At 42.6% G+C, this 10,344-nt stretch overlaps 1 protein-coding gene across 1 annotated transcript; it reads right to left on the reverse strand.

Moving 5' to 3' along the window:
* Positions 1–3,566: 3,566 nt before the first annotated feature.
* SLITRK1 (SLIT and NTRK like family member 1) lies at positions 3,567–6,867 on the reverse strand. Its single transcript, XM_069602137.1, has one exon. The coding sequence runs from the start codon at positions 6,865–6,867 to the stop codon at positions 4,777–4,779; it is 2,091 nt and encodes a 696-aa protein (XP_069458238.1). The 3' UTR covers positions 3,567–4,776.
* Between the last annotated feature and the right edge of the window lie 3,477 nt (positions 6,868–10,344).

Consider the following 10,344-nt stretch of genomic DNA (forward strand, 5'->3'; position numbering starts at 1 on the left):
GGCTCTGTTTGTGAAATGTGCTTCCAGGAAATCATTTAGTGGCATTTCTTTGAAACACTCTCAACACCAAGAAAGTCCTGCATGTCTTGTATATCACCTTTTATAATCATATTTTTGGTGACTTTAGAGTTGTAAGACAATGCCAGGAGATTAAATGAAATTTATTTAATGTAGCCACCTTTCTTTATGGTTCTGGGCCAAATTTAAACAACTCATATATCTTGGTAATTCTGAGTATGCATTTACTATACCTGTTGGTATCATACACAGCTCATCTTTTAAAATTTAAATAATATGTTGCATTTAGAATAGATTGAAATAATAAACCAAAAGTGAACATGTGCTAAAACTGAATTTTTGCACATTTTATATTTCCATTTTTTTGGTCAAATAAGCATACAAATAAAAAAACCTGATATTTAAAATTAGCTATCAGAAGAGTTAAATTAGAAAGCATTCTATGTAGCATTCTGCTGCTGGTACTGCTAAGTCGCTTCAGTCGTGTCCGACTCTGTGCGACTCCATAGACGGAAGCCCACCAGGCTCCCCCGTCCCCGGGATTCTTCAGGCAAGAACACTGGAATGGGTTGCCATTTCCTTCTGCAATGCATGAAAGTGAAAAGTGAAAGTGAAGTCGCTCAGTCATATCCGACTCTTAGCGACCCCATGGACCACAGCCCACCAGGCTCCTCCATCCATGGGATTTTCCAGGCAAGAGTACTGGAGTGGGGTGCCATTGCCTTCCATTCTACCAACACATTAAAAACACACACTTCCCTATTCAAACTTGCAAATTCATCCATGTCTCTGTACATGCCAATTATATCTATCTGCAACCCTGGAAAAAGCCAAATTAACAAACTGTCCTTGAAATCGCCAATATACTTTTGACATGTATTAAAATGCCTGACAATTTTAATTACATTTAATGTAAACAAAGATAAGAAAAAGAATCCTGTTATAGAATATTAGATCAGCTATTCTAACTTCCTACTTGGTAAACATGTAAGAAAGGTTAAACAATAAATTTCTATGGCAACAACTTAAATTCTAGTATATTCTTAGTTACACCAGCAGCCACAGAAGGTACTACTTTCTTTAAAGCAGTGGAACTGAACAAGATATCTTCTTTCCTCCTTTTCCATCTGGCCCAACTAAGATCTCTTTTACTTTGATGAATTATGGGATGATTTAACTGGGAACAAGATATCTTAACTAAAGCACATGGTAACTACAGTTATATGAGCATTTTATGTTAAAATGAAGAAAGCTAAGTACTTCTAAATGAAAATTATATGGTATTATATACCCTGCAAACTAAAAAGTATATTTACTATATTTTAGTTTATATAATTGTGACAGTGATACTTTGTCAAACTAAATAAAACATGGTCTAAATAAATAATAAAAGTTCTTTTCTATGAAATAATGAATATCTTTTCTACATAGATTTTTAACATATTATATATTATAATATTTGATCACCCTAATATTTTAGTATCAATATATTGATAATTTACATTTGACTTGAATTTATATAATTCATGAATTCATAATGCACATTCATCTTTTTTCTTTTATGTTAAGTCTTGTTACTCAGTCTTGGAGAACACACTAAAGTTATCTCCTTCAAATGTAGGACAATGCTTTCTGTTGTAAGACAAATTGAAAATATAAGGGCCAACAATATGCACTGAATTAAGAAGATACACCCAGGGTCCTTCCTTTTTATACTGTATTTATAAAAAGGATAGTATTCTTTAAGAAGTTACCAAGTAAATGTATAAGACTACTCCATACACAGGGTGAGTTTTTGGTGTATGAGGATAATTGGGTTTAAATACAGCCCCACTATTTATGAGATCTGAGTTATTGCCTACTCTCCTTAAACCTCAATTTTCTCATTGGTGTAATGAAAATAGCAACATCTTATTATTCGCTGCTTGTGAAGGGTAAATTAAACAATTCTGTAAACCACTTAGTGCATGTCTGGTACACAATGACCATTCAAAAACCACTGAAGCTAATATTTAAAAAATACTTTAAACTTTGCCTTCTATATTTTAATTTTGTTTTAATTAGTATGAAGGAAAGCTCAGGTCCCAGCACACACCTTCTACCAGAAGTTCTATTTTCCTGACTTAAACTAATGTATCAGTTTAAAAATTACCATCATGCCTCACTAGGTGTCTTTCAAGGGTCACTTTCCACTAAAAACATAGAACACCTGCCATCTTTTCCTCTCCTTTTTAAGGTCATAGAATCCTTGAATATATAATTCATTCTCTCTCCCAACTTTTTCATCGAGAGTAAATCTGCTGATTGCCTATCAGGAACCCAGCTGTCTTTCCATAAAAGAATTAAGGTCTTGACATGAAAAATGATTAAATAAATAAATAACAACCCATAATATTTGTCAAAGAATAGTAGCTTATAATCACACTACTATGAAATGCATTCCACAAACAAAAGAATCAAGAGAGAAAATGATGAATGGCCTTAGGAATAGTCATGGTTTATAATAAAGATTTTATTTAAAAAGCATTAAAATAAATAATACATACTCTAGAACATCACTGTTCTGGGAAATTTCTTCTCTTTAGAATATGAGTTCTAGAAGGCAAATCTTACAGCTGCTCTGGGGGCTTTCATTGGCTGGTTTACAATCCTACAATTGTGTGTGTGTGTGGGTGTGTGTGTGTGTTTAAATCTGTGGTCTGCAGTCTTTTAACATACTTCTCAAAGGTGGATATGTGGTGGAATGCAGACCCCATCAACACTGGTTTTACTTGCTGTTCTGTCCCCTAACTGCTGATAAAATAGACTGCTTAGAAATCCCGGAGGAATATGATTGAGGCCAGAGTTACACTGGCTCATAAAATTCAAACAGTTCAATGCTTTTCTTGTTAATTACTGGGCCACAACCAGAAATCCGAATGATGGCAGAGAAACGCTTCTTTAGGATAATGATTGATTTCCATAAAGATGAGTGCTTTAACAAATTTCAATATGCAGTTGCTGGGGCGGGCAGGGTGGGTGGGCACTAATTAGTTTTACCGTTTTCAGCAGATGTTGAATTCAAAATGCCAGCAGCATCTCAAATGCCAGTCATTAGGGCTGTCTTTCATCAAAGAGTGCTGACCAATGAAACCTCCACTGTTTAATGAGACCGATCTAGACAGTCAATTAAATCAAATCACTACTAACATCCTTAACATATCTGCAGTGTGTGCAGCAGCAGCAGCAGCAGCAGCCAGGGATTTCCAGTATTAATAAAGGGATTCACTGCCGCATAAGGATGGGGGGGGGGGAAGGGAGGGGGAGGGGGTGTGTCGGGGAAAGACCTTACTTAACCACAGGGGAAAGCTGGAAAAGTCCCGGCGGGGATGGAGGGGGAGGGGAGCTACTAAAGGGCAAAAAGCTGAGAGGATTAAAGATAGAGCCTTAATGTAGCTCTTAAAGGGATCCACTCCCAACCACCCCCCTCCCGCATCCCTTCCACCGCAAATCCAATTTACCATGTTGCAAATACGAAGCTGGAAAAATGTAAGGACCCAGAGTTGAAAACATTTTCACTTTAATACTGAAAAAATATGCCATTATAAAATCCTCGAATAGAATTAGTAAGTTCCACGTGCTTCCTCGGTTCTTTTTTCCTACTTTATAAGTAAGATTTACACCAGCACAGAATTGCTACCATAGGATCGCAGCCTAAGCACTAGAGTGACATTAATTGGTCATGCTTAACTGCCTCAAAATCTTTTTTTTTTTAATAATTACACTGATACTATAATAGAAATCATGGGTACTTATTTTACATTCAGATGGAAGGCATTATTGGATATGTATAGAAAAATATTCCCCCTCCAAAAGAAAAATCACCATCAAAATAAAAGAAAACCCAAAACAACCCATAAAAACTTTGCTCAACAAAATACATTTTTAACTCATAAAATGGACTGATGACTAGCCATGCAAATATCCTAAATAAAACCTTTACATTTGTTGTTGTTGTTGTTCACAGTAAACGTAACGCTCTGAACTGCCTACCGATCACAAATAATGGCGAAATGGCACTTTCTGATTATGCTGTATTTTTGTTTATAGAAAGTTTGATATGATGGGACTTATCAGGTAAGAGGGTGGGTGCTGTGAACGTGACGGGGTCCCCAGTCGCTGGGAGGGCAGCGTCCCTGGAGCGCGTGGATTCCATGCGAGCCATGCAGCACTTTTTGTCAGAAGTCAAAGTTACTTATTTACAATACATTCATGCCTTCGTGCAACCGCCCATCCCTCCGTAGCCAACAGGGAGCCATCGCGCCCCCGCCTTCTCACGGGGCTAATCCACAGGGGGAAAAATAGATAATCTATCTCTCTATATAGATGTAGGTATATGTATATATGTATAGGACCGCAGCAGCCATCCCCTCCAGCCCCTCCCCCGCGGGGAGGGGCACCGTCTCCGCTCTGAGCAGGGCTCCTGCTGGGCTTTGTCAAAAGGGGCTGCAGCAAAGAGCGAGTTGGCAGCGCTCTGCCAGCTCACCACAGTCTGCTCTTTGTTTCCCGAAGGGAACTAAAGGGGTCAGACCCTCTGCGTCGAGCGAGTCCATAGTTATCTATTTACTTTTGTCCATCAAGCCTCGGGGCGCGCTGAACTTGGGTGTGGGCTCCTCCGATCTACCCCACCCCCAGGGATGCGGGCAGAGTGGGGCCGTGGAGGGGCATCTCCATCCTTCCCCTCGTCCTCTCGCCTCTGCTTTACCCAGGCTAGGTGTCTTAGTCTGAGAGCGAGTGGGAGCCACAGTCGTACACTCTGTGGGCCCCATCTGCGTTGTAAGGCCCATTGTGCCAGTAGGAAGAGTCACAGACTGTCTGTAGGGAATTAATCTCGGACGCCGAGGAGTTGGCGTCCCTTCTCTTGGACCGCTTTCGATTCCTCAGGATAAACACGAGCATGCCCACCACAGTGAAGGCGGAGGTGACAAACACCAGCAGCAGTCCTGGGACCAACACGGAGATGGACACCCTGCTGGTGTCTAAGTAGGAGTTGGAGTGAGTCCCGGTCTCCGCCAACCCAGTGCTGTTTTTACTGTGCGAAGTTAACGTGGGCGAGATTCTCGCGTACAGCTGGGGGCAGATCTCGTCATTGGAGAGGAGCATGAAATCCTTCCTAAAGAAGTTCACCGGCGTCTCACACTTGAGGTCGCTCATCAGCACTTCGGAACCCAGGCGTTCTGCCCATTGCTTGAAAGGCACAATGGTACAGGAGCACTCCCAGGGGTTTCCGTGCAGGTCTATCTGGATGATAGAGGTTAACTGGTCCAGCACCCCGGCCACTGGAAGGTACATGAAGTAATTGTTGTGCAGGCTGAGTTTAGACAGCGAGACCCCAGCAAACACGTCCACGGGTAGGGACCTCAGCAAGTTGTTGTTGAGAATGAGAATCCTTAGTTTGGGCATGGCGTTGAAGGTGCCTGGAAGGATGAGCTGGATCGCGTTGTACTCCACATTCAGGTACTCGAGGTTTTGCAGCCCAGCGAATTTCTCCCGGGACAGCGTGTCCAGGTAGTTGCTGTCCATATACAGCCACCTGAGGTCTAAAAGGTTCTTAAAAGTGTTGTTCTCTACGGTGGCGATGTTGTTGTTGCCCAGATCCAACAGAATGAGGTTCTTGTAATCCACAAAGTGCGATTTTCGGATGCTGTGGATCTTGTTATCTCGCAGGAAGAGCTCCTGCACGTTGGAGAGCTTGGGCTTCAAATCAGCCAAGCTGCTCACGTTCCGGTTGTTGCAGTTCATCTTTAAACCCGACCCCGGGATGTGGTCGCAGCTGCAGCCCCCAGGGCAGGGCAAGCCGTTGGCTGGGGGTTTGTTTCTGGCGCTGCCAGTCCCTATCGCTGCCGTGGGTCTGATTTTGATCTGCCAGTTGCCTGGGATCTTTGTACCTCCATTTGGAGCCGACCCTGGGGTAGCATGATCTTCTTGCCCATTTGTCTTGAAGGGAGTTGGCAGGGGGCCAGGGGGAAAGGTCTCTTCTTGGGCAGGGGGAGCCGGGAGACTAGAATCCACTCTGTGTTTCAAAGGACACAAGTCCTGTTCAGTGGTTTCATTGAGGTCTTTGCCCTGCAGTCTGGTGGGGGCTTCACAGACCACTCGGCCGATCAGGGCATTTTTGGGAATGTTTTCCAGCCATTCTTTCAGGGAGAGCAGATCACAGGTGCAGTCCCATGGGTTATCCTCTAGCAGGATCTCAGCAATGCCAGGGATTTGCTCCAAGACCTCTTCGTAGGGCAGTGTTTTCAGCCTGTTTCCCCGGAGGTCCAGGTGGGTGATGGGCACATACTGGAACACGTTGGCAGGTAGGGTGCTGATGAGATTGTCATTTAAAATGAGTACCTCCAGCTTGTTCAAGTCCTGGAAGGCCCCCGGGTCTATATCCCGTAATAAATTAAAATCAGCCTGGAGGTATTCCAGATCGTCCAGCCCCAGAAAAGTCTGCTTTCGAAAAGATTTGATCTTGTTGTTGTTGATGTGCAGCCTTTTCACCAGCTGCAGTCCCAGAAAAGCCCCAGGAACAATTTCATGCAAGCCATTGTTTTCCATGTGCAAACTAACCGCATTATAAAAGTTAGCGAACTCATTAGGGAAAAGTCGAGTGAGGGAATTGCCATGCAGAAATAGATGGTAAAACTGGGAAGTCGGGGCGGTGAAACGCTGCAGACTTGTGAAGCCCTTTTTTTCACAGTCTACGTGTAGGTCCCCTTCTATCTCATTGCAGGAGCAGATCTTCTCTTTGCAAACGTCCCCTGTAACGTTTCCAGCGGCAAAACAAAGAGACGTCTCCAGCAACAGAATCCAAAGCAGCATTTTTAAAGCGAGCAATTCATCCCCGATCTCATCACAAAGTAACAGCGACCATCCTGCTCGCCACAGACACAATTCAAGTTCATTTAGTGCTCCAATGTCCGAACCCAGAGAAGGAGAAGAAAAGGGTTTGGGGGGGTGGGGGTGGATTCTTTCCTCCCTAACCCCCCCGCACTGCAACAACCCAGGCGCCAGTCAATAATTATATCTACAAACTATTCAGGCACAGTAGTGCAAGGCAAGCAAAAAGAAAAAAAAAAAAAAGTAGAACCAGTAACCCCACTCCCTCTCAACCCTTTAAAGATAACGAAAAAGAAGTTAAATATGTACATATAAATTAAAAATACACCCTTACAGACTCTTGCCTAGTTCCTCACTAATCAGAAAGGGAACAATGCTGGTAATTAGAAGCAAGTGCATGTTAGAGAAACAAGCAGAGGGTTTGCAGCGTAGTACAGGCGCACTGCCTGTGCATGGCTGTGCGTCGGACTGACCTTGCCTCTCTGATACAAAGCAGGGTTTTCAGTGGCTTCTGTTGTTGAGGCTGCTTGATGGAGTTCCTGCCGTGGCTGCGGGTTGCCCAGGAGTCCCCCCGAGGTGCTGTCCAGTCCCCCCGGTGCTGAAATCACGCCGGACCGAAGGACTCACGCTGCCGAACCAATGGCGCTGGAAATTTTCCGCAATCGCTGCGTTTTGTGGCTGTCCATCCTTTCCCTTTCCTCCCCTTCGGTCCTCTTCAGCCTTTTTTTTTTTTTTTTTCCTGGACTCCGGCTCTCTCTCGGTTACTAGCTCTTCTTTTCTTGTTCTCCTTCTCTTTCTTCTGCTCTTTCGGAATTACGTGGAGGGGGCGGAGGGCGGGTGGTTGGGGGGAGCTGTCTGAGGGAGCGAGAGAACGCGAGAATAGGGAGGGGGGGAGAAGAGAGTTGCTAAGAAGCTCTGTTCGTTCCAGCCTGGTGCACTCAAAGATCTGACACCCTCTGCTGATCTGCAGTAGCAAAAATCCATCTGGTGAGGGAATGCTGAAGGAAAAAAAAAAAAAAAATCAATCCACGTACAGGGCAAGCGTTAAAAATGTGGGCATTAAAGGCTGGCGATTCACAAAGATGCTGATTTTAAAAGGATTATTTAATTCTTTTTGCGTGCTGAAAACTTTACCCTTTCCTTTCCTTAACGAACTCACAGCCCCCACTAGCTCCGGCGTTTGGAAAGAGTGCTTTTAAAACATTTATTTCCCGATGGCTTGAATAAAATTAGTGTCAGGGTGTCAAGCGAACAGCAGTTTGAGGTAATTATACCGCACGCCATTTTCATCGGTGCTTTAAATGCATTTCTTCCGTCTTTGCAGTACAATGTTTTATGCTATTTGATGTCTTTGAGACCCCCCCATTTTTTTATTTTAGCATATTGAAAGTGGCTATTTGAAATATACATTCATATCATATATATTTTACATTATAAATTTGGGTATTTTTTTTTTTTGCTGTGAGCTATGTAATTTAGGCACATACTTTTTAAAACTTGTTATAGAATTTTAGTCAATTTGGTCTTTGAGAGTTAGGTTTTTCTGATATTTCCTGAATGTTACTTAAGTCTACAGGGTGAAAACACAATGTACGCTTGCATCTTTGATTCCAGACCCAAAAGCATTCACTGAGAACAGGAAAAGAAGGGAGGGGGCAGGGAAAAATCCCAGTATGATTCGTGAGTGCTCTTAAAAACCCACTGGCAGACTGATGCATGCACACCACAAACACACATACACACACTCCCTCAGTCTCTCAAACACACAAAGTTTCTGCATCCATTTGGAGGAATTTAAAATGCATACAAGTAAATAACCAGTTGCATTTTGCTAGAGAGAGAGAGAAATCTCCAGTCTCCAAAGCTCTGTGCAAACATTATTCAGGTACTGGCCAGTTGCTCTTTGCTGGGTCAGTGGTGCTGCCAGGGCAATGTACTCAGGCTTTTCCTGGGGAAGGAATCCATAGGTTCTTCAAACTTAGATAGAGCTTATAAAAACCAAGTTCTACTAACATCTGGGAGGGGGGAGAATATGAAATGCAGCTTCTCTCTGAAGGCTGTTTTGTTGACTTAACAGAGTCAACACCTTTCTCATCAACACTGGTAAAAATTGTGTGCATCGATTTGATTTAGTGTTTGGAATTTACAGGCCTTAAAAAAATGTTTTTTGGTTCTTTCTTCAGTCTAAGCAGGAATACTATGTTCATGTCAGTTTCCCTTTTAATTAGGTCTTACACAAGTTGGACAGCTGTTACAAGTCTCTAATAAGCTGCATAAAAGATCAAATATTCAAGGATCACGCATTTGGAAAAGGCTAAAGCATGAAAGTTTGGGGGGGAGGAAAGGGGTTGGGAAAATTCAGGGAAATGTAGAGGAGATTTCTTACACCAGGACCAGAAGGTGATAATTGGGGAGGGACAGTTATCATATCTATATATAATATTTTCATATAATCAAATGTGTTGTTATATTCTGGTGAAATTCAGTGGGGGTCATGGATGAAGGTTCAGCTCTGTATAGTGTGTATGTGTGAGTGTGTGTGTATTTGAGAGAGAGGAGAGAGAAAGAGAAAGAGGGAGAGACTGAAAGGCCTTTTTTCAGACAATCTATTATGCTTCTATAAACAATCTTGTTCTTATTTAACTTAACCTACTACCACTTGCAGGAACAGGGAAAAGAGCTTAATCAATTTGAAACCTTTTCTCAAAAATAATGCTATGCAGTTGAGAACTACAGATGGGGTGGAGGATATTGGTTTCTTTGTAAGAGGACTCAGATCTGAAACTTCTTGGCCCCAGAAACCACCCTGAGGGAGGAGGGCAGAGTCCTGCAGTATCTGTGGCAAGACTCTGAAGGAGACAGGAAAACGCTGGCTATTTGGGAAGGAAAATATTGATGATAATCATCTAAAAATCACACTTTAATGCTTAATTGGTTACATATTTATTAACTTGTTGAATAAATACTTTATGCGAAGAAGCTGAAAGGATGTATTTAAACGAACAGTGTTGGGATAATAAACAATTGATATTCAGAATCCACCCCTCCCCCACCCATTAAACTCTGTATCTTTCTCTCCTAATTGCTTCTTTCCTCTCCGGATTGTTTCTTGCCTCTCAAAGCACCAATCATTTTGGAAAATTTATGGATAGGATTTTCCTGTTTCAGTATCTTACACACTTTTTGTCCAATTCTACCATCTTCAAATAGCTTTTTTTAAACCTCTGCCTGTGTGGGATAGCCCAATATGTGCATGCTCAGTTGTGTCTGACTCTTTGTCACCCCATGGACTGTAACCCACCAGGCTCTTCTGCCCATAGGATTTTTCCAGGCAGTAACACTGGAGTGGATTGCCATTTCTTCCACCAGGGATCTTCCCCACCCAGGGATCAAACCCTCGTCTCCTGTGTCTCCTGCATTGGCATGTGGATTCTTTACCTCTGAGCCACCTATCGCCTC

This window comes from Ovis canadensis, chromosome 10 (genome assembly GCF_042477335.2).
Source record: "Ovis canadensis isolate MfBH-ARS-UI-01 breed Bighorn chromosome 10, ARS-UI_OviCan_v2, whole genome shotgun sequence".
NCBI lineage: Eukaryota > Metazoa > Chordata > Mammalia > Artiodactyla > Bovidae > Ovis > Ovis canadensis.